The 25548-nt window shown below is 46.8% G+C and overlaps 1 protein-coding gene across 5 annotated transcripts in view; it reads right to left on the reverse strand.

The window, feature by feature from the left end:
* The window catches only part of LOC146174904 (uncharacterized), a 94866-nt gene that overhangs the window by 57669 nt on the left and 11649 nt on the right, over positions 1-25548 (reverse strand). For 4 of the 5 annotated variants that reach the window (XM_084583264.1, XM_084583260.1, XM_084583261.1 and 1 more), the window contains 2 exons: positions 12286-12342; positions 6944-7004 (listed from right to left, as the gene is read on the reverse strand). In XM_084583264.1, the coding sequence (XP_084439390.1) occupies positions 6944-7004; positions 12286-12342 (118 nt within the window). The remainder of the gene's footprint in view (positions 1-6943; positions 7005-12285; positions 12343-25548) is intronic. The other variant, XM_084583263.1, reaches the window with a different exon arrangement.

The raw sequence follows: 25548 nt of genomic DNA on the forward strand, positions 1-25548 counted from the left end.
ACGACGCTCGAGCTGTCGCTGTTAACGCTGGCCTTAATAGCAACCAAGATAAGATATATTGCTGTGCGAACCATCTAAACCGCTTCATACAATATATATATATATAATTTCGTTATGCTCATTCCGCTGCGTCGCGTTGCGGTGTGCATGTGAAAGAGAAGAACAAAGTGGATGCGCGAGGACTAGTTCTGGGAACAATCTTACTGTGACTGTTCCTGACTTTCATGCATTCCCCGCATATTTTTTAGATATTACAGCCATTCTCCGTAACAACCTGCTGGAGGTGCGGGTAGTCCTGCACGGGGTCGAACATGGAAGAAACAGACACTTGGCAGGGGTCCTGTCTGGCATAGCAGCCATGGCAAGCCACCACAGAAAAGGTCCCTCTTCGCTCAACTGGAGCTGCAACTCAGGCCGCGAGCATCAAATACCCGCCAGTTCCTGGTCGTATCAGCGTGACCCCCCGAACATTTTCTAATTTGGCCGATGAGAATGTAGATGACTGGTTGACACACTACAAGCGAGTCAGCAAGTAGAATGATGCAATTCGGCCATTGAACTCGTGATTGTTGTCTTTTTTTGCCCGGCACAGGTCTTTGGTTCGAGAACCATGAAGACGATCTCTTTACATGAGACGTTTGTGGTAGAGGTAAGAAACTGTTTCGGAGGATCCGCATTGAAAAGCCGCTAGGCGGAACAGATCATTTCCCTACGATCACTGTTGCCTGGAGAAACCTGCAGGACATGCGCCGAAGAAATCCTGAAGTTCTGCCGCATCATGAACAGACGCATGCCTAAGGAAGATAATGTTGGCCATGTTTTAAAGGGGTTCGCTGAAGATGTTTATCATTTTCTTATCACAAAATAAAGCTAGATAATATCTTGGAAGTTATTCATTACTGCTGTACACTTGAAGCACAAAAATGCGGTGTATTTTACCTATATTCAGACTCCTCGCTAACGTCCCAACAGGATCCAGCGTTGCCTACTGCGTCCATGACGATCTCGGCTCTCTGTTCAGCAGACCTGTAAGTGAGGAGCTGGCCAAGCACCTGTAAGGCGTCGACATTCGAGTTTCATATTCAGAATGCACGGTTCAGCCATAACAGGCTGACCACTCAGCCTCGTGGGCGTGGCAACCAGAACTTCCGCGTTACTCCTACGGTAATTAGCGCACCTCTGCACCTCTTGAGCACCCGGTTTTCTCCACATTCGCAAGTGCGTTATGCAGCTCCCATTGTCTATCAACCACCGTCGAATTCCCCCTTCCTCCGACCCCTTCACTTTTCGTGAGTCGCCCGTTTGTGACAACCGCAGCAGCTATGGGCACATTGTGCGGTTTTGTCAGTGCCGGCGACAGCAGACCTTACGTTCTTGGACCTGCGCTTGGACAGGTTTCCCGGGGAATGACATCATTAAGTGGAGTCAAGCTAGACAACAACTACCTCGTTCTGGTGCCTTTTGCAGTGTCTCTCCGGCTTCTGAGCGCAGCTTTACACCACTACCCCCACGCCAAGAGCGGCCCCTGACACCACGTCGACGGTCGCCTGGCATAATTCGGCAAAACTAGCAGGAGAGGCCGATAGAGGTGAGGTCGCGGAACGGCCATCCTAGCAAATTCCTCTGTCTGCTGTGATGTTGAAAAACAAAGTGCGTGATACTGTATATGGTGTAAATACGTTTGCTTTAGTGGATACTGGTGCCACAATGTCAGTTTTGAGACTCCGTTTCAAAACTCGCTTGGATCGACAGTAATGTTTGCTTGGGACCGAAGTTCTAGCTTTCGCGCTGTTGGGGGAGAACATTTGCATCCTGTGGGTCTTTGCCGCGTGTCAGTTGCCACTGCTGGGGAAACGCTTCGAGTGGAATTTGCAGTGTTAGCACGAGCCACATTTGATGTTATTCTCAGCATTGATTTCCTGCTTGATTCTGAAACAACGGTCGATTGCGCAGCATTCGGTATTTCTCTGCGCTGCAATATTCTGCCTGCTTTTGTAGAGGACACACCTAACCGTAGTGACGGCGCATTTTGTCTCTAACGATATAGCGGCCTGTAAGGCTGCAATGTTTTGTGCCGGTTCACAGCTCATCCGAGCCAGCAGGCATCCATTCTTTGTTTGTTGAAGCTTTCATGAACAATGCCGCAAAGAAACGATTATTAATATCCGTGCCGTCATTGAGCTCGTAGATGGTTGTGCCCACTTGTAGACCGTGAACAATTCTTCAAAACCCATTTTTTACTATTCGTCTTCTAGTTGGTTGCATTTGACGGCCACAAGTTCTTTACTACTTGGTCTGTGTCTCCTCAACCGCACTAGCGGGCGGATCCTGGCTACAGCAACAATATAATACGGGTGGCAAACAAATCACATTCTTCATCCGACCCAGAAGAGTTATGTCAAGTTCTGGAACCTTACGCCTCTGTGTTTGGCTTTGCCCAAAAAGTTGAGTTTTCTGTTCCGCCAACTCACGCTTGTCACATACTTTTCAAACTGGTAAGACGATCCTGATAATACGAACGCCCTAGTGAGTATTTCCAACCGAGCGCAGAGAAAGTAACGAGCAGGTGCAGGACATCTGCAAGGAAGGTGTGTAAGGGATTCCTTAAGTTGACGGATAGCCCCGTCATCTTTGTGAAGCACACCTCGTCAAGCGTTTGTGTTGACTGTAGTCGGTTAAAGGCACTTTAAAAAAACACGGACGCTTACCCTATTCTACGTATCGACAATTCATTTGATTGCCTTCAGACCGCCTTAAATTTCTACTCACTGCGCTCTGGCTATTGGCGCATCCGGATGCATCCATTGGACAGAGAGAAGACTGCGTTTGTGAAATCGGACAGACTTTATGAATTTAATGTGATGCTCTTTATACTCTGAAATACAGCAGTGACGTTCAAGCTACGTACGGGTGCAATTCGGCGTGGTTTAAAGTGGGCGATTTGCATGAGCTACCTAGAGGACGTCATCATTTTTGGCTGGATATTTTGGGAGTATAATCAGCGGCTTATTCTTGTTCTGGATTGTATTCGAAACGCCGGACTAAATTCGAGCTCCAAAAGTCTCACTTCGGTGAACGGCAAACATTGTTGATTGGATATTTAGTGCATCACAAAGATATTTGTCCCTACCCCAATAAGATTGCTGCTTCGCACGCTATGTTCATATTTCCAGCGTTTCATTTCCTGCGAAAAGACTCTTCATTTGTTTTGTCCACGGCAAAGGGAGACATCATTCCAACAGCTGAAGTTTCTACTCTCATCTCGCCCTATTTTACGCCGTTTCGATCCGCTATTTGTAACGCCGCAGCTTCAACGTAAATACTGACCATTACTCCCTGTTTTGGCTTGTGTGGCTGTGCGACCGCTTCAGTCAACTAGCACGATCCTCAATGCGTCTACAGGCATATGACTTTCTGTGTCCTATAGGAACGGTGACTGTTCGCCCAGATTTCCTCATCCATGCACGGCAATAGGTGATGATGATCTCGACAACTGCCTGGCCTATATTTCCACGAGAAATGTCAACACCACACACTTACTCCGTTGTTGGACAAGGCGCGCAAGTCAGCAACTACATCTTTTGTTATTCGAGATGGTCTACACTTCAGAAAAAAAACTACTCCACTGATGGTGCCCGTCTGCTGCTTGCCGTCCCGACTTCTCTTCGCAGTGCCGTCCTATATTCGATGCATGACGACGTCACTTCAGGTTATCTTAATTTTTCCCCCAGTCTCACTAGGGTCCGACAAATTTTATTGACCAAGGTAGTACACGACAGCGAAGCGTTATGTAGCAAATTGTGTCTTATTCCAATGTCTTAAGTGAAGAACAGTGCCACTGGCTGGCCTTCGTCGACCTGCCAAGCCCCCTGGATCTCCTTTCGAGAAAATTGGGATTTGTCTGATTGGTCCTTACCCTGATTGTCTCACGGCCATCGCTGGCATATCAGAGCTATTAAATACTTGACCCGGTATGTGGAGACTTCTGTACTCTTTTTTGCCAAAGCAGCCTACGTGTCGAACATTTTATTGCAAAAATTGTTCCTCACCACGGTGCGCCCTTAGTGATCATCGGTGATAGCGGTTCACAGTTCACTGCTGATATCCTGGAAACACATTTGCAGCTCTGTTGCTCTCAATACCCTCATTCTACTCCCTATCACCCTCAGTCAAACGGCCTCACCAAGCGTTTAAACTGGACTCTCATCAACATGATGTCGATGTACGTAGCATCAGATCACAACAACTGGGACGCCGTGTTGACATTTGCGAGTTACGCCTATAGCACAGCTAAGCATGAAGTGAACGGATACTTTCCTTTTTCCTTCTTTACCCGCTTACTACCACCCTTTCTGGACACCAGTCTTCCATTCTCCATGTACGATGACCTATCGGTATCGCAATCCCTCAGTCTCCCTGAAGAAGTGCGTCGTCCTGCTCGTTTGCAAACCATCACCTCCCAGAAACCATGCAAAGGCCTGATATGATGCAGCGCATGCTGCAGTAACTTACAAGCCCAGAGAATTGGTTTAATTTGGGCACCATTGCGACACCATGGACTGTATTAAAAGTTCCTGTGACAATATGCCGGACCTTTTGTTGTTTTAGCTCAGCTGAGCGAAGTAACCTACGTTGTAGCTAAAGTGTCATCGACAAATCGCTGCTCGCGGAAGGCTCATCTGGCTCACGTGGCCCGATTGAAATGCCGCAATCACAGATCTAATTGAGTTGCTCCAGGATGAGCTTCATTTGTCCCGGGGACAACTGTTATGCCAATTACGCTGCGCCGCGCGGCGTTGTGCATGTGAAATAGAAGAACGATGTGGATGAGCAAGGACTGGTTCTGGTACAAGCCTTACTTTGAGTGTATCTGGCTTTCATACATGTCCTGCATAAATTGCAAATATTACATTCATTCCCCATAACAACTCCCATACCAATATATATATATATGTGCGTGTGTGTGAGACCGAAGTATGGAAATAATAATATTATATACGCGAGCGAAATTGTCTAGCAATATATCTGCTAATAAAAGTAGCTGAATAAAAAGTGCCAACACTCGCGCCATCTGCATAAAAATTGCTAAGTACAAAAGCTCTAGAAAAATTACATTAACAACACATGTATTAGTGATAAATATATAGTTCTTTGAACGAAGACAGCCTTATTGATTATTTAATTACAGAAACAGTGCCAAGTGCATTCAAACCTTATCCTGTTACCACTCCACCGGCACTTCTAGGTTTCTAGCAGTTAGAAAGAGCACCAAGGTGAAGTGGGGCGCAATATGGGGCATCGGCAGGACAGAAAAAAAAGTTTGTGGAAACAGCTCTATTTAAGAGCTTACACACTGCCGGCGTGCGAATATCGAATATAGCGAAAACAGTTGCGTCAGTGTTACGGTAAAAATGCCAACCACTCCCGCGGTGTCACTTTACCGCCATGTTTTGTCGCTAACGCGGCTACCGCAAAGCTTGGTCTAAACAATTGTGTGCGCAAACCCCATTTCTCTGCGGACGTCCTCGGCATGCGCAATTTCCATCTCTTATTCCGCCAAACTCTCTAATCTAGACCATTCTTGTACGATCAGCTGGAGATCATTATTGCGCGATAACCATTGCGCAGCGCTAATATTTTCGGCTTTATGTATTCTATTGATTTCCTTTTCATGTAACTAATATGGGCGTCAATGTTCCCTCGGAAAAAGGTGACATCACCTAGAGTTGATTCTGTTCTCAAGAAAACGGAAACACATTAACACACCGCGCTATGAGAAATTCCTTGGAGTACATCATTATCGGAATGACGCCATACAATTAAACAAAGAAAAGAAACAAAGAAAAGAAAAAGAATTTCGAAGGCTCTTCCACAGAATATTTTAAGATATTTTTTTTTATAGGACCAACACGTGCGATGAAAAAAACGTTATCAAAAGTGCCGAACTTTCACAAAGCAGCTTCAGTGTCACCGCAGTTAACGAAGTGTATTTCATATTTCCTCATGAATGAATGGCACTTTGCTTCCGTGCAACCGGTCAGGAAATGAATGTATCAAAAAATAAAATGTGCATTGTAAGAAAATATTTGAAGCGCACACAGTTGGGACCTCTTTTTGCAACATGCAGATAGCCAATGACCTTTTGTACATTTTAATTTTCGTATATGATGACTAATGTGACCAATATTCATTTGCCTTGGCCACGGCGTGATTCATTCGCAGGGGACATTCGTGAATATTAGCGAATATAATATACATGAGTACATATGCAGTTTTTCTTCCTTCGTAATTTTAACCCCGATGTGGGCAGGGTACACTGCTCTATCAAGCATGTTGATGAAGAAGACCAAACGGAAGATGCATAATATACATGGTCCCTAGAACGTACCGCACCTAAGCTAAATATGGCACTCTGAATATTTCAGATCCTAATATTCTCATGCCTGCTTGCCTTGGATTGTAGTATTTCGCTATAGCTTTTGCTGAAGTTACTTTTATACCTGTTGAAAATGAAATACTATTATATTCTCCGGCATGTTTGCTTTGCTTTTGTAGGCGTTTGATCCTACACTTTTGCTCCACGGGTAAACATTTTTTCAATATACAATTTCTAGGCATCTTGTCAGGCGAACGTGGACTTTTGTGGAAGATTGTACCTTGATGAAGAATATTTTCAGATATCTCAAAACAAGAGAACCATTGAATTAGGGGTACATATGGAATTGATTTGCCTCTTCCTCCTTGTACAAGAATAACTAAACGCAGCAACGAAAGTATGACTGATTTCCTAATTCAAACGTACACATTATCTCTAATGCAAGATTTAGGCATTAAACGAGAAAAAGGTTGAACTGTTATTGCCCTTGCTTTTAATAGTCTTACACTTTACGAAACAACAGCTGAAATGAAGGGCAATGAAACAGTGATAATATATCTTACAAACCATTGTATACACGGCAAACCCCTCCTTTGCACCTTCCTAGAGTACGTATAGCTCGGCCAGTCTGAAAGTACAAAATATTCATAAGTCATTTAACGGGATTATTACAATTCACGGCTTCACAATGTGGGCCTGCTGCAGATTTAGAATAAAGCATATTTCGACAAAGTGCAATTGAGCGCGCTTCGAAAGAATTAATGTTGTGAAGACACAGAATGAGGTCAGAGAAGATATTACAAGTGTTCATAATAAGCAAACGTGCGTTTATTTTTATCAAATATTGAGCGCCCTTCGAAAGAATTAATGTTGTGAAGACACAGAATGAGGTCAGAGAAGATATTACAAGTGTTCATAATAAGCAAACGTGCGTTTATTTTTATCAAATATTACGTAATACTACTACATTGTACATATATTACTTGTTCATGTAAAGCTACGCCCATAATTCTGGGCTTAGGCAGCGAGAGCAATGCGAAATTGAAGATATTCAAATTCACAGCAGAAATGCACGTTTTTCAAGAGCTATTTAGTATAGCTGTTCCTATCTGTGATGTCGCACAATAATGCCGTTCATACTTATCAACTCTGACTATATTCTAAGTTGTTCATCGGAAAATATTTTCCTCATTCTCTCATCGGCCTACCACGCCACGCCATTGCTAACGATATCTTCATTCTCGTCTAGAACACCACTCTTTCCTCTTTCCACGCGTATTGCCTTGCTAAGCGTGAATGTATCGACGCCTTTGATGGCATCGCTGCTACCACATTTTGCCAGAACGTTGTTTCCTTGTGGCCCTGTATGAGCTCTTTTCTCCTATTGTTGCCTATAACCAAGTGGCTTCCTTTTAAGTGAGCACTTATCTGTACTAACCCGATCACCTCAACCAGGGAACTGCTCACATTGCTGTAGCCTCGCAACTCTTCTCACACTTGCTTGCTTTCGCATTCTTGGCTCCAAACTCAAAGTTGTATGCTACAGGTGAAATTAGCCTTTCTCATTCTGCCGGCAATTTCTCCACCGTAGCATCACTTTTGTCTGGTTTTTAATTCTAATAACTGTGAAATTTGCCCCACTATAACCCACAGTTATTTATAATAGTACATATTCGAATCCAGCAGTCCCTATTTATGTACACATTCACTCACAGAATAACATAGTCTACTCCAGAAGTCACCATCCTATGCACACCTTCACTCACAATAAAACACTTCATTCCAGCGGTCACCATCTATACACACATTCACTCCCATTATTACATAGCCCACTCCAGAAGTAACCATTTAGACACACATTCCCCTCACAGTAGAACCTAGTCCATTCCAGTTGTCACTATCTAGAGTCAAGATCAGTGTACTGCAGAAGTTGTAAATGAAGGCGCGAAGCCTCCATTCTGCATGTCTGGTTTCCACTCGGGTGGGAAATGTCTTGAAGTGCACTATGAAAGGTCCCTATCTTCTTGAAAGAAGCGAGCATCACACACCTTTCTGCCTTGTTCTTCGGATAGCACGTAATATATTATTCTATATTACCGCACACACCACATACAGAACATAGCGGAGACGATATCAGGCCCATTGTATGCCTCTAGGCAGGAATGCGAGCAGAGCCCGTGCGAATTCGATGTATTAGAGTTGCTTGATGTCTTCTCAGTCTTTCTGTCACACATGACTGTTGAGGAGCACTACACAGGGTACTAAAATGGCGGTGTAATGTTTCTGTGGAGTCTTTCTCATCTCGTAGGATTTTTTTAAGAAAGTACCTGACAGTGCTTTAAGGGCGAGACTGCCTGCCACCACGTTACCTCCGAAAGCTATATGTGATGGCACCCATTGGAAATTTAAAATAAAGCCCCTGCTGTGCGTATTCTGCACCAAGCATAGAGAGCTTACAGACAAAGCATCAGTACGAAAACAACGCTCTAACCTTTGAACGGCAGATTTTTAATCTGTAAGGATGACAACAGGTTGAGCCGGACAGGACGCTAGCTTCCGTAATGCCACCTCAATAGCAATAAAATCGGCCGTTTTCGTTGATCCGACCTCAGTAAAGCGTGCATACCGCGTATTGTCCATAGAATGTATGTAATAAGCCACTGAGCTGGATTTTCTCTTTGTCTACAGAATCATCAATGAAAACGAGCAGATGGCAGGCATACTCTCTTTCCAAATGTTCAAGTACGAGCGAAGGCGTTGCCGCTACAGGAGAACTGCGCTTCGCGCTCACATGGGGAGGTATGACCTTACAGTCGAGGGTCAGAAATTACCAACGTTGTCTGAATCGTCTCCTTTGCCTTCCAACATTAATTTCCAGGGAAGTAACAGTATTAAGTGCCAAGTAGGATCTCGACTCAGACCTCTTGAGGATCCGTTGAAGAAGGGATTGCCCGGCTACCATCTCTCCGAGGCAGCCAAGTTGCATTAGCAGTCTCTGTTAAGCGACAATGCTAAGAGGTTTTGATATTGACTTATGAAGTACTGCATTGTTCGTTGCCACCTGTTAGAACTCCAATAGCTCTTCTTGGTCCCTTTCTATGCAAACCTTCGAGACGATCAAGCTGTGATGCCGAGGGGGAAATTAAAGGTAATTGGTACAATATGCGGCTGATCACCAGCACTTCATGAAGTTTGAAATTGAAGACAGATAGTTTACCAATTGGTGACTTCAACTTCTACGTCTCATTGAGACGCGAAGATAGAGTTGAGACAATCGTGGTGACAGCTTTTCGCCATTGTAGACGGAGATTGATAATAAACGCGTGCGATAGAACTGCCGAATGGAAGAGTGAGCAAGATCTATCTTCAACCGGGCATGGCGTCTTCCTACACCTGTAAACAGAACAAAGCCATATTTTTATACTGAAAGAGATGTTCCCCACAGCTTGAAGGTAAGCTTGTACCAAAAGTAGAGCCGGTCGAGCTATCAGGGCTAATCGCTTGTGTAGGTAGCCAATTATTCAAATAGAACTGTCGTCAGCATATATTGACATGCGCACTTGCCTGCAATGTTTTGCAATGAATCGGGAAGGCCATCCATTACGACGTTAAAGAACAGACGGCATATTGAAAGTCCATCTCTAGTTTTGTGTCCGGTAGCACTGCCTTTCACACTGCCCCCATTATCGCGTTGACCATACCCATCATGCTCTGCTTTATGCCGAGCGCGTTGCTAAGTATCTCTTCATTGGAGACTGCAGTTTCAATGGGATGGCCATTCGTATATTTACCAGCTCAACGTTTGTCCATAGTTCGGGACCAAGGTAGTAATTGCGGGTGTCCATAGTGAGGTTAAAGTTCTCAGCAGCTGCCATTGCCTGCTTCGAGTCCAGGGACACCAAGGAGTACTGCGTGCGCGTTTTCAGGTTGAACATGGTACTGTCGTCTACTTCGATGTAGAGGTGGGGCTTGTTTTCACGAGCGCAATTTCCAAACGTGCTGGTCTCACCACTGCCGCCACCTATGTGTTCACATGCGGTCCTCTCCCATGGTGAAGATGGCATGCCTAGGTTGCTCACTGAACAAGCAAAAAAATTCTGGCAACCATTGGATGCGAGTTTGCAGGTCAGAACTCCTCTTACCTTTCTTGATTAGGTCTTCTCGCAAGTGACTTTCGTCTCAACCTCTCCTTGTTCAGATCGTTCCAGCAGTTGCGCCAGTAAACGGTAGCTATATCCCTGATCAGCAGAAAGCCAGTGCTTGTCACCTCAGCACCAACGAGGCTGCCAAATACCGGAGCACGATGGTCTTGGCCTGTCGTGCTCTGAGGATGGAGTAGGGGACGAATGCAATGCAGTTGCTCGTGGTGTCCAAAGGGGGTCTGGTGCGTCGTCAAGCAGCAACGAATAGTGGGATGCGCTGAAATGTAAGATGGCCGCATCCAGCTCGTCGTATGGCTGGCATCCATAGGTAGGACAGGCGAGTTGGCAGAGAATGTCGGGCGGTAGAATGTGTCCCAGGACTGCATGTTTAAAAGGCTGGATGGTAATGTCGTTTGAAATCATCGCAACTTCAAATTCAGCGAATGATTCTCCGACGCCTACAGGCCGGAACGCCAGGAAATGCCGGATCAAATGCCGAGTTCAGGCATGGTGTCATCTTTGAGCGCTGCTGGAGAGAAGGCGCGGTTTTCCAGGTCGCCAATTGCAGTGGGCGGTACCCTACTGAAAAATCTGTAAGGGGCAATAACCTCACATTTTCTCACACAATCTCACTCAATTCACATAAGAAATCACGTACAAGTCGCATATAATTGCATAATTTCTCATAATTTCTTGTACATTATCATAAATTATGTACGATATTTTATAATAATGATGTGCACCGTATGAGACTCTATGCGATTAAATGAGATTTTATGAGGTTATTGCCCCGTAGAACTTTTGGTTTTTCAGTAGGGTAGTAAGGGATGACGCGCCTAAATTGATTACTGAGTAGCTGGACCAGCGACGGCGTCGTCAACGTCCCGCATAGGCAAAAATTCAGACCGTTCTCATTTTTTTCTGGTCGGCTCTGCCTTCTCATCGACACGTGGATGGTACTACAATCAACTTCGTTACATCACCAAACTCTCCTCATGGGCCTTTTTCTTCCCTTCAGCTCTATTATGAACCTTCGCGTTGTCACCCAAACTCAGAATAAATGCTCTAATATCCCTTTACCTTCAGTAGGAATCTATAAGACCCACTATGTTAGAACTACTCGTTCTCTTATGCGGATCTATTCAATTCCATTTCCAATGCATAGCGACTGAAAATTGTGGTTTCTTATCGCTCTGTTTCCATGAACATGTTCGACTAGCATGTGGATGAATTGGAAGGTGAATAATGTAGACTCTGCGGCAACGCAGGGGACAAGCACAGTCCGTAAATCTTAGCAGAATGAGTGTTATGCTACTGCAAATAACTTGTTCTCTTTGAACTTTTTACTTCAGTCATTTCCGCCATGTTTAGCCCCCAAATGGTGAATCCCTTTTATAGGAAAAACAAATTATCAGGTTTAAAATTCTGACGTCATGCGTGATATATGAGGTATGTCGTTTTCGAGGATTTCACAAAAACTTAGATCCCGCTTCGTTCTTTGGTGTACCCTGACATTTCGCAGCGTAATGCGCCAACAGCATTTGCTATCATTGAACTAAAACGGCATCCGAATCGAAACTTTGGCCGTCGGGATCAACAGTCGAGTGTGGTATAACATTCTTGTTGCTCTTGTTCTGTGCTGTGTTGTAGAATTGAGCAGGATGACACGGGCTTCAAACAGCCTTAGCCAAAAGCCGCAATTTACGATTTGAAGTTGGTGCGCAAGAGACACGCATGGAAAATAGCGACGCCATAAACCAACTTTACCTTTTGCAAGGCAGCGAAGTGGCAAGAAGTTGCGGCTGTGAAGGAGCATGGATATCCCTACAAAAGGAAGACTGTATCGTAACATGTACCAAGAGCCGACATGACAGCGCTTTTGACATAGTACACCAGAAAACGGACCAGAGGACGGGATGGTTCAGTGGTGACCACGCCGGCAGAGAAATACCCAGAGAGCCATACGAGGGGTACTAAGTTGTATTTTTCTGCGAAATGCGAAACAATCCAGGCAGTCGCTTCAAATCTCTCGCCTGCAAAGGCTATTGCGCTAAAGTAAAACAAACTTTTGTTTTAGGATGCGCCAAACATTTACGCAAATGTCTACTTATACCTTTTCATAACTAAAATGTTGGGTATTTATTTATAAATGTATTGATATATAGTTTGATTGGTAGCTCTTGAGGCGTGGCTGTCCACCTTTCACACAGGAGCACTATTGTGGGCTACAATAGTTCTTTCAAAGGCATTGTCGTAAGCATTGAAAGCTCTACAGGCTGGTGCGGTTACTTTTACGTGACCAAGCGGGTTATATATATATATATATATATATATATATATATATATATATATATATATATATATATATATATATATATATATATATATATATATATATATATACGCGCTACATTCCTTGACAAAGGCCGGACCCCGGCCGAAACGTCGGAATAAAGTGTTGTTTTTATATATATATATATATATATATATATATATATATAAATATATATATATATATATATATATATATATATATATATATATATATATATATATATATTTATATATTTATATATATATATATATATATATATATATATATATATATATATATATATATATATATATATATATATATAAATATATTGCTTTTGAATGTAAGCTCCTTGCTCGCAACAAAATATGGCGCTGCTCTGTCACATCACTGTACGCGCCCATCCTAAGTTTCCGTACGCACGCAGTTGCTCACTGTACGCGTAATCAAAAATAAGAGAGTGCTACCCACCAAAGTCACTTGTCTAAAAATGAATGAGTAGAATTTTGATCCCACTGGCTTGTTGTGGTTGTTTCTATTTTCAATAATATTTGAAATAGAAATGCTTTATCATTTCCTTTCCAAAAAGCGACCAATAGCCTATGTTACCAAAGTGAATAGCGCTACAGATTCTTTGCACAGCACATTTTTGTCCTTTCTCTTTTTTTTTTCGTTTTAGTCTTTAAACATATTGTATGTTCTTGGAAAGCAAAAGCAAGCGAGCGAAATCGAAATTCACACGGCTCAGCATGGGCTTCTTTAGTTCTTCTGCAAACAAGCTTGGTAATTAAGCCGCACGTGCTGTGTGCTCAGAAATCATGACAATATATCTGAATAATTACGGGAAGCTACCATTAATGGATAGTAGTTATATGAAATGACCTTACAATATGATGCGCATAGTAAGGAAACTCCGACGTCAAAGTTTCAGTCCTTCGTCGTCTCAGGATGAGGCAACAAAGGAACAAAAACTCTTTCATGTTTGCAGTGCTTTCGTGGCCTTGCGCATGCAGCGGCCGTGAGATGTACCGCTTGCACCGTTGTAATGTTCTGGTGACGTTGGTAAATAAAATGCCTTACTTGTCACGTGCAGCGAGGAAGAAGTAAGGCTCTTTTTGAATAATTTAGTTACCTATACTTTCACAGTTCGCACTAATCCAATGCTATATATCAGGTAATTTACATTTCTTACTGCATTTGGAGAGTAAAAGCAAGATACCGCATACAAAACAGTATTTCCAACTAGCATGAGGTTTTTCACCAAGCGAAACAATGCGATTGCTTCAAATGTTGGTCAGGCATACTATAGACATTGGTAGATATTGTCCCGTAGTGATGACAACATTGATAACACTAATGCTTTTTTGTTATTGCGCACGTTTGCCTTCGGCATAATGGTATAAATATTTTGATACAGGCCTGCGGCCCCAATGAATTCCAACAGCTGTCGGTGGTTTGGGCCATGTGTCCAAACTCCTGTGTCATGCTGTCTGGTAAGGCCATAAGAGTGCGTTCTAAAGTGTGCCTTACGGGCCACGCGAAGATCAGGACAAGTTGTTAAGAAGTGGTCTAGTGTGGCCTCCATAGCAGGGGCTGGGCAGAATGGACATCTCAGGGGAGCGGTTTGGGTGGTCCAGGAAGATTTTACAGCGGGCGTCAACGCAACACCCACGCGAATTTTACTCAGTGCCACCTCCTAACGGCGCGTTAAAGCACCAGGGAGGTTTGATCCACAAGGTGGAGTTAAGGCACGCATGGTGTGGCGAAGTTCTTTCGCAGGCACTACGGCGTCTCCTGCGGACAACTTTAACATAGGCAGAGGATATGTCACTTTCTGGGAACAGGACGCATAATCAGTTTATTTGAGACGTGGAGCCCAAAGCACACACACAGGGCAAGGAAATGTTTGCACAATATTACAGATATTGTTGATGTTGTCGAAAGTATTAGATATATTCCGTGATGCTCGGACTGCTTGGCTGGATTCTGTATGTAGGATCAAAATGATCGGGGGTGCAGCATATAGGCCGTCTGCTAATGTAGACAAACCGTCGCGAATGGCAACGAGCTCAGCTATTAGAGAAGGAAGTTGCGTCGCTTCTGTTCTATATGAACGTATCTGGTTCATTTCAGGAAGATGTGGTCAAATGAGGGCAGTATGTATAATCTCATAGTCAGTGCTTGCGTTTACATAAGCTTGAAGCGCCCCTGTAGTGTCTGTGTAATGGTCGGGCTCCGATTCTTGCACCAAATGTTGAACTCAGCGCTTTTTTCGAAGCGGACGGTTATTTGTCATCTATGGACGATTTTATGGAGGGTCCGAAGGCGATGCTTCAAGCAGCGTACAAGACGAACGAAAATAATGTACATATGCAGACGCTGCAGGAATTGCTCACGCTTCAGGTAGCGCGCAGCACTACGCGGCTCGACGAGCTCATCAATGGCGTTCAGCTGGGCCTCCGCTTGGAGTGTGAGAATGGCTGTGAGGCGAGGGAGGGTAGTGATGGCTCGCATTACCTCTCTATTAACTGCTTCTAGGCGGTCCCAATCTCGCAATGTGAGACGTTGAAATTGGACCTGATAGACATGCCCAGGCTGTAATACAGAACGCATAAACGTTCGAGACATGTTGCTGCAAGAGCCGCTTGTTTTTCGGGTAATGCGCTTAAATTGAAGCACGTTACTAGCAGCCTTCTGTATAGCAGATCTAACCAATGGCGCTGCTGAACCAGAACTGTTCAGTTCGACACCGAAGTCGCGCATCGACGAAGGGGTAGTGAGCAGATGCCCGTTCAATGACAGCTGTAATGGTGCTTGTAAAAGCCTGCGTCTACCCCAACGCTTTGTGATAGACATAAAGTTTATCTTTTCTACTGTAAGGACTAGGCCAATTTTCGTGCACTACTCACTAGTCTTGTCAGGAGCAGTCTGAAGGCCTAATTCTTGGCGGCTTAGATCCGTGTGTAGTGACCATACCGTGACGTCGTCTGCATACATCAGATAAATTGTCCGTAATGGTTGCTAGTTGCCAGGCCAAAGGTAGGAGAGCCATGTTAAATATTGGTTCTTGAGGCACTCCCCTTTTTACGCTGAAGTGTAAAACACGTTCTTCATCAATCTGTATAGATATAGAACAGTCTTCTAAGAACATCGTCTTTCTTCGTCCTCGTCCCTTGGCTGGTTTTTATTCTCTTCTAAGAATGATCTTACAAAGTTACATACTTGTGAAGAACATGTGTGTGAGTGGGGAGAATTTGATAAAAGACGAAGGAAAACCACGTTTGGAGGAAGAAGAAGAGGAAAACGTGGAGGTTGGCTCGAGGAGCGCGAGGCACTAGCAGGAGAGAACAGGCGAGCAGCGAAGCCGATCGGTTGTGCACGGAGCTCGGAGCGGTGCGTCTTCTGCCAGGACTGACCCGGGGAGCCAGACCTAGGGCCTACCGGCCGCATCCTGTCCTGTTTCTCCTGCTGCCCCAGGCGATCGGGCCCGGGAGCACCACAGCTTCAGCTCATCGCCGCTGCTTTAAAGGTAGTTCGTCACAGGCACGGGCGTTCGGCGCCGTGCTGGACCCAGGCACGCCGGGGAGACTTGCCTCATCGGCCGTAGAACGGCAACCCGAGGCCTCGTGCCTCCACTGGGCCCCGTCCGGTGGCCTAGTCTTCGCTACGCCTGCCGAGGCCCTACGTCAGCGACCCTACAACGCTTAACCAACCGCAGCGTCTACATCGACTTTCCTACCTACCCAACGAACTGGTGACTGTAGACAATTTTGTGTTTAGTCTTCGTCCTACTTACTCGGCCTACTCTCGTCCCCTTCATGTGTGTATATAAAATTATTCGTTGTTAATTGGTCGGTCCGGTCATTTATTTAGATTGCTGTCTCTGAATAAGCCACAGAACAAGGTGGCCAGATGATTTAAAGAAAAGAACCTCACAATTTTGGCGTCCACGGCAGGACCAGGCCGGCCAAGCAGCATTTTCCCGCGGCTAGAAATTGGAGAAAAATGAGTGCACCGGAGTAGCTCGCGGTAGAGGAACGTATAGGTTTGCAGGGAGTCGAGTTGCGCGAGTGGGTTGAGAAAGAATTGCAAAAGGCAAGGGAAGACAAAGCTGCAGAACGCGAAGATAGAGCTGCAGAACGCGAAGAGAGCTGCAGAACGTAAAGCGAAAGCTGCAGAACATGAAAGAACGAAGCAGCGCTTGGAGCAAGAAAACCAGAATTTGCAGCTACGAGTCCGACTTGCGGAATTGGGAAAAAACGCCCCTAGTTTTGGAAGCGCTGAGCACGGTACCGTACCTGCTCCGTCTTTCTCAATTAGTCCTCTTGGATTGATTCCACTGTTTAATGAGGAAAGGGGCGATTTGGACGCGTATTTGAAGCGTTTTGAACATATCGCCATTGGCCAGGGCTGGCCGAAAGAGAAGTGGGCCAAGGCTTTGAGTCAGTGCCTCGGCGGAGAGGCTCTCAGAGTCTTTGGACGACTCTCTCCTGAGGACTCAGTCAATTACGATGTAGCGAAACTTGCCTTACTTCGGAGGTTCCATTTCACGGCTGAGGGCTACAGAGAGAAGTTTCGTTAAAGCAAGCCGCAAGATGGTGAGAGAGCTTCCCAGTACACCACAAGGCTGTTAAGTTTTTTTGACCGCTGGGTTGAGATGCGAGGACAAGGTTGCACGTTTGAAGTGGTTCGGGACATGATAGCGGCTGAGCAGTTTTTAAACAGCTGTCACAATCGTTTAGTTCTCTTCTTGCGAGAACGTGATTGTAAAACGGTGGACGAGATTGCTGAGGCCGCCGATCACTTTCTTGACGCTCAGCGACAGAATAACCTCGCGGTTTTTAAAGATAGAGCTGAGCAGAATTCCGCGAAACCGCAGGACGCAGCCCCAAACTCAAAGACTAGAATTCGATGCTTCATCTGTGAAAAGATCGGACATAGGTCGGTGAATTGCCGTACAAAATCGAAGCCCCCATATTGCACATTATGTCGCAAATCTGGGCATGAAACCCAGTTGTGTCGATACGGAAATTCAAATGACCGGGAGACGTCTGCTTGCTGCACGTCCTCTCAAAATTCCCACCCTGGTCGTCAGCTGGGAAGAATATGCCCATATGTTCGAGGGGACGATTCGGCTCTTAGTCCATCTCAGATTATTACTCATCTCAGAAATAATTTTTTTCTTGCGTTGTTTGCTTGCCCACTCCCCTCTGTAATGCCTCGGCGCTTGAGGGTATCGAAAATAAATAAATAAACATGCCGGTGGAGCATGGAGAAGTGTTCGGACAAGCAGTGTCTCTGCTGCGCGATACTGGTTCTAATAGCATCGTGGTGCGTCAGGCTTTGGTGCCCGAGGCTGCGTATACTGGTGAACGAGCATCTTTACGTTTAGCGGATGGTTCTGACATCGAAGCGCCTGAGGCGGAGGTTATTATGAAGTCGCCATACTTCACAGGCAAAGCTTTTGCTAGGTACCTGCCGAAGCCATTATATGACGTAGTTATCGGCCACGTTCCGGATGCAAGCGCCCTATTCGCCGACGTTCCGACAGTCTTGACAAGCCAGATAAGCATACTTGCCAGTGATGATGGGTCCACTGGTTCTTTCCTGGCTTTGGTGGCATAAGTTTCAGAGACTGGTTTGTGTGCCCCTCAAGCCGCGCTCCAAATACCTCGGCCGGCTTTTCGCAAGAAGCAAGAGGATGATGCCAGTTTAAACGTGTGTAGTCGCAGATTGAACAAAACCTATCCCGGAAAACGGTAGACGGCCTACACCTTCCATCTTGGTGACGGCATTTTGTACCGGACATATCAAGTTTGTCCTGGAAAAATAATCGAACAAGCGGTCGTTCCAAAGGTTTTGCGCCCTCAGGTCCTCGTGCAGGCACAGGAAAGTGCACTTGCAGGCCACCAGTGTGTCAGAAAAACTACTGCAAGAGTGCTTGGTGGCTTTTATTGGCGAGGTGTGCAAGCAGACATTAAGAGGTTTGTGAGGTCGTGCGATGCACGTCAGAGGACTGTCCCGAAAGGAAAGCTGAGCAACGTTCCATTAGGACGCAAGCCAAACATTTAAACAGTCGTGTCATGCGATGGAGCCTGGTATTGCAAGAATATTAATTCCGTGTTGAACACATCAAAGGCTCCAGTAACGTTGGCGCCGACTATTTAAGCCGGTCTTGAACGAATGATGATTCTTGTCCCAACATTCTTCTGACAGGTCTAGTCATTTTTCTTGTTCAAGTTTTAACGGTACTTACCTACATTAATACAGTTTATTTTTCATTTTTTGTGTGCGCGCGACAGACTCTCAGCAGACAATAGCAATGGTGTGTCCACTCTGTGGTGGGTGCAGTGAGGCGTGCAGCAGTGTTGTGGTGTGCGGTCCTCCAAAAAAGTGCATCAATGTCATGGCCCCAAGTTTTTTTTTTCCGAAAAAAGCTTCTCAAACGGGGGGGGGGGGGGGGGCATATTTGTGAAGAACATTTGTGTGAGTGGGGACAATTTGATAAAAGGCGAAGAAGGAAAACCATGTTTGGAGAAAGAAGAAGAGGAAAACGTGGAGGCTGGCTCGAGGAGTGGGAGGCACGAGCAGGAGAGAACAGGCGAGCAGCGAAGCCGATCGGTTGTGCACGGAGCTCGGAGCAGTGCATCTTCTGCCAGGCCTGACCCGGGGATCCAGATCTGGGGCCTACCGGCCGCATCCTGTCCTGTTCCTCCTGCTGTCCCAGGCGATCGGAGCCGGGAGCACCACAGCTTCAGCTCATAGCCGCTGCTTTAAAGGTAGTTCGTCACAGGCACGGGCGTTCGGCGCCGTGCTGGACCCAGACACGCCGGGGAGACTGGCTTCATCGGCCGTGGAACGGCAACCCGAGGCCTCGTGCCTCCACTGGGCCCCGTCCGATGGCCTAGTCTTTCGCAACGCCTGCCGAGGCCCTACGTCAGCGAACCTACAACGCTTTACCAACCGGAGCGTCCATATCGACTTTCCTACCTACCCAACGAACTGGTGACTGTAGACAATTTGGTCGGTCTGGCCATCTATTTAGATTGCTGTCTCTGAATAAGCCACAAAACGAGGTGGCCAGAAGATTTAAAGAAAAGAACCTCACAATACTCTGGATCGAAAACGTAGCCAGCATAGATCGAATGGCTAGAACAGCTGAGTGGCTGACATTGTCGTAACCCTTGTGTAGGTCCATTGTTAAAATAGTAATGATTTTTCAGGATCTTCCTCCTAATAGTACCATACTTGAAAGGTATTCCAACCCATCTTCAGTGCCCAAATGAGAGCGGAAGTCAATCTGAGCTGGATGGTACCGGTTGTATCCTTCAAGCCACTATGACAGGCGCATAGCTAAGATGCGTTCTAGTAGCTTGCAAAGTGTAGATGTAAGTACTATTAGGCGAAGGTTGTTTAACTTAGTAGGAGGCTTCCCGGGCTTAGGGATTGGCACCACCTCAACATGTTTGCAAGGGGTCAGGACATCTCCAGAGGTCCAAATTGTACTCAGGGCCCCCAGCAGCCACTATAGAGCTAGCTGTTCAATATTTTTAAACACTTCGGATGTCAGGCCTTCCGACCCGAAGCTTTGCGCGGTTTTGTTTGGTCAATAGCTGCAATAAACTCGGCCATTGTGAAATGTCTTTTAATCCCTTCAAGGTCCTTTTTGCTTGCAGGTGAGCCTGCTTCTGACTGGAGATTATTTGGGCAGATGAACGGCGGTGCAATGCGGTCGAAATCCGGAAATAAATTCCTGACCACCATTGATGCAAACTGGCTTCGAGTCTGTCCAGATGCTAAACAGGCATTGCCTGCGGGGTGCTTCGAACGCCTGCCGATTTCCATTGACCGGAATGTGCGCCATATTGATCGAGTAGAAGACGTTGCATTTAGAGATGCGCACCAGTGCTGCCATCGCTGACGAGAAAGGCGCTTCTCATGTCGGTGTGCTTCGGCTGTTAGCCCGTGTAGAGTGACTCGGTGTTCAAAAGTAAGTTCTGTAATAAACGCTAATTCCACCATGCGACGAGCCGCCCAAGGCCGAAGAAGGTGCATGATCCGGAGATGGTCCGTTTTCCTCTACCCAACTGGAATGAGTTGCAGCTTGTAGTGTAGTGCGCAAAGCTTCTTGTGGATCCACAGTTGTGAGCAGGGTGTTGTTTTGTAGCGTTGTGAAAACGTCCCACTCTGACTAAACAGCAGCATCTACGGCGGCGCTGGCAATTTGGGTCTAAACCAATGAGTAATCGATAATGCCTACTTCCTCAACAGTCTAGTTCTCGATCCCACGAAACAGCACATGTACCACACCACCATGTGAGGTCTGGAGAGTTAGGCACTTAACGGGGACCATCCCGACGCCGTGTTGCGGTGCCTAGACAGTTAAGGAGCGCAAATCCTGCATCAGTAAATGCGGCCAACACTACACTTCCCCGCACAGTAGCAGAGGGATAACCCCTAGTTTGATGCGGGGAATTAAGTCACCTCCAACCAAAATAGGACATCCTTGGTATTTGTAACGATGGTGCGCAATCCACCCCAGCTCTATTTTAGGTGCTCCACCTCTGTACGGACGCATGTAGCACGAGACAAGAATTATGTAGGTTCGGGGGAGGCGAACTAGCACAGCCACTACCTCTTGCCATTTGTTGCACCAGAATGAAAGTAAAACCTTAGTTTAGGTGTAACAGTCGGCTACATATATATGGCCGCTTTTCCTGGTGTCTTGGACGTAGCACTGCATCGACAGTCTGGAATGCTCGGGAAAGAGTAGGCAATAAAGCAGGAAAGCAAGGGTAAATCATTTGTTTCTCGTAAACGCAATGCCCACGCAGGAAGTTTACCAATGCGCAGTCGTGTACGGATTTCGCCTGCCTTGTTGACGAAACAGTGGCAGTTCCATTGAAAAACGTAGCTGTTGCTCTTCAAGGTTGGATCTGTTTTTGAAACTGGAAAAGGTTAGCAATTCGCATCTCTTTGAGCTGTTGCAGTTGCTGTGCCACGAAATGGAGAAGTTGCAAAGGAGACAATGTGGCAGGTGCTTGCGGTTTACAAAGGGCAAGCGAACTCTAGTAGGCGATTGAGATGTAGTAGGAGGATGATCAGAAGGGCGAACTGACGATCATGCAAGCAAGGCTCGTCTTTGGGAGAGACGTTGAATCTGCTCCTGAACAACTATAAGTTCTTTGTCCAATTCGACAATTTCATCTGTAGGTTCACCTGGGAGCTCCGAGCATTGGGATCTTCTAGCAGAGCGTGTTTTGCTATGCCGCAATGCTTGATGATATGTTCGCGTCGCGGAGGAACCTTACTTTACAGCGGGTTTTGCAATGGTCTCATCCTCGTCAAATTGAAGCAGTGAAAAACGGTTCGATGTTGGCAAGGGATAATTTGGTGACTCTAATGTTGGCTTCAAGTGATGTTTCTAGGAGCGCATGCGGTGTTTCGCTATCGCGCAGCGCTTTACTGGGCAGTCTTTGGACGTAACGTCATGGTCTTTTTGACATCAAAAGCCACAGCGATACTCTTTGGAATCAGAGTCCTTCGTAGCAACGGGCACTAGATATGGGCAGGAAACTCTCATATGGTCCGGCCGGAAGCATCGATAACAATGCTGCACTCTGGGTGTCTACAGGGGGTTCTGCAAGATTCCCCTATAAAGGGAGATGCGAGCCGGAGGAGACCGAGGCCCTTTCAGCGTAACCAGACATGTACGTCCTTTACCCATGTCGCGTACCTCTACCATCTTGTATGTAGAACAGTCCAATAAAGACGCATGACCTTTAGAGGCGATATCCGGATCGACACCAGACACGACATAACGTCGAAGGTTCGATCCAGATGCAAGATAAGCTTGTATTGTCAACACGGTTGGATCGGGTTTTTCAGAGGTAGGCAGAGTTTTCAATTCCCGGAGCCGATCGATATCGAAAGGAAGCGCACCCGAACGTCTCATTCAGGCGGCACTTCATTTTCCTCCCGTAATAAAGACTAATGAAGAGTCTGTGAGTGCACTGAAGAAACTCTCTATTGGGCTGACGTGCGCCCGCAAAAAAAGAACTAAGCGATTTGGCGGCGATAGCAACAAGAACATAACAAGTACGGATACACATCATCATCATCAAATATGGTGAGGCAACCAAAAAGAGAATAAAATAATATGCCTCTGCCCGTGCCACTCTAGGTATAACAGGCTCAATCCAATCGAATATAAAAGAATTGGTCCCGAAGGACACGCTTGGTCTGCGTTTGCACCCGTAGGCGAAAGAACCCCAAGGTTCCAAAAAAAAATGCGGGAATCTCTACGCAGCGGCCCACAGCCGGATAGCGGGCCCGGGGAGATCCCCTGTGATCTCCCTTGGGAAGTAGAGGGAAGGGATGGGACGAGGTAAAGGGAAATCGGATATAGGGAAAGGGTTATGGGACTGTAGGAGGGATCGGGGCAGCTTAGGGAATTTCTTAAATGATCGTGATTCGATTCGAGCTCCAATTCCTTGGCCTCAGTTGAGGGCGAGCACTCGCTTTAGCCAATGCACGGTCCTCGGCCTTCAAGCGCATTCACATCCACATCACGTTCGCCGGGTCTCCGCCACATGAGACAGGCTGCTGGGCCACATTCGGGTTCCCCGTCTCCCAAGTCAGGCTCCCTCGCCCCGACTGTACTAGGGCTACTGGAGGGGCGCATTTCGCCGTACTAAGATTCTTTCAGCCCTACTCCAAGGTACTGAGAGAGGTGCCCAGAGTCCCCTGTTGTAGACAACCCTCCATTCACCGTTTTCTCTCCAACATAGTATGTTTGACGGTTAATTTCTGGTCCTCCCAGCCAGGTTCACCGTCTGATTATGTCCGCAAAGATACTCGTGCACGCACCTACAGAGGTACGGCACTGAGGGGTCACCACTCCCCTTTTTTGGCCCTGAGTCAGCGAGCCGCGGTTCCCTTAGTACTTCGTGAGCAGCGCCACCTGGCCATTGGCAGCGGGCTGGGCTTTCCCTCGGCCAGCACTACCGCCCAGGACCTAGGGGTTTAGAACCCCCCGCTTCTGCCGCTGCTAGCAAGCCGCGGTTCCTTGCGTACTGTGCGGGCTTAGCCACCTTTAGGTGGCCAGCTGGGCTTTCCCATGGCCTTCCTACCAACCTCGGTTCTGCGGGGGGTTGCCCCCTGGAGGAGTTCCAAGTCAGCGAGCTGCGGTTCCTCTCGTACTACGCGAGCAGCGCCATTGTTCCCTTAATGGCCGGCTGAGCTTTCCCTTGGTCAGTCGTACCGACGCGGTTCCTCACAAGGGGACTTTACTTCCCCTTAAGTGCAAGCATATGAACCAGCCAGCCGCGGTTCCTCACGTACTACGCGGCTGAGCCATTGTCCCCTAACAGCCGGCTGGGCTTTCCCTCGGCCAGCCAACTGACTCATATCATTGCGGGGTCTGACTCCCCTGAGTAGTTCTGCGTGTTCGTTGAAGATACTGACAGTGCGGGACACATGTGCTTTAGCACATTGTGCGACCACCCTCTTTTCCCAAGTTTGTGGCTTAATAGAAACCATGTAGGCTACTTTGACAGCGTCTTTTTCGCCTTTTCGAGCCTAAAGGCAAGTTCCCCAGAACCTGGACTTGGTTCGCCCCAGCCGCGGCCCCGCGAGGACCCGCTCCCTCTGGCAGCGGAAACCAATGTGTCTGCGGCTGGGAGATGCGCTCTCTCGCATCGAGGGGTAATTTTGATCCAACATACGGAGTCAGCTAACTGCATTTCCTTTAGTACTATGCAGCTACGCCACCGTTCCCTAGGTGGCGGGCAGGGCTTTCCCTCGGCCTACATTGGGAATTTTGTTCTGCTTTTAACCGGATTCCACGTGCCCAGTCCGAACCCCTTCAGACTTGCCCCCGTGTTAGGCATCGGTCTACGTGGGCGCGGCACGCTCACAATGCCGCAGGGAGTAAGCTGACAACCTCCCCGGGGATTCGCAACCCCTCAGTATGGGTTCCAGCTGCACCCGTACTGACCGCTGGCCGTTGCAACTGGACAAAGCCTAGCAGCCTTAACCGCTCTGGCCCATCCAGCTGGCGGGAGGGACCGCGTGCAGGTCGCCAGATCGGATTTGCCCCATCGATAAGCATGCTAGAATCACAATAATAAGGCCACATGCCAGCGGCTGTCGAATAAGCACAAAATAAAGATTTAAATAGTTCGTGGCATTACTCCTCCCTTAAAAACATCGCCTCAATATTTTAAAACAAACAGACATGAATTAACATAAACATTGCGAAGCTAATGTCAATAGCCTTTAGCACGAGTAATATGGCTTAAGGCGTACAACATGAACAATTTCTGGATGCACTCGGCGCAGCTAAGATGCTGTCGCGCCATCGGGAGCGACCTCGTAGTTCAATTGTCCTAGTCGGGGAAGCACCTTGTACGGGCAGAAGTACCGGCGTAATGCTTTTCGCTCAGACCACGGCGGCGAATCGGCGTCCAAACCCAGACTTGATCTTCCGGCTTGTATGCAGCATCGCGTCGTGATAAGTTATAATGCCGGGCGTTGGTTCGTTGCTGATCTTTATTGTGCATTCGGGCGAGTCTTCGGGCTTCCTCTGGACGATGAAGGTAGGCAGCGACGTCCAGGTTCTCCTCGTCGGTTATGTGTGGCAGCATTGTGTCGAGCATCGTCATGGGTTCCCCGCCGTAAACAAGGCTTAACGGGGTCGACTTAGTTGTCTCCTG

This window comes from Amblyomma maculatum, chromosome 11, assembly GCF_055883805.1.
Source record: "Amblyomma maculatum isolate TAMU_Amacu chromosome 11, ASM5588380v1, whole genome shotgun sequence".
Taxonomy (NCBI): Eukaryota; Metazoa; Arthropoda; class Arachnida; order Ixodida; family Ixodidae; genus Amblyomma; species Amblyomma maculatum.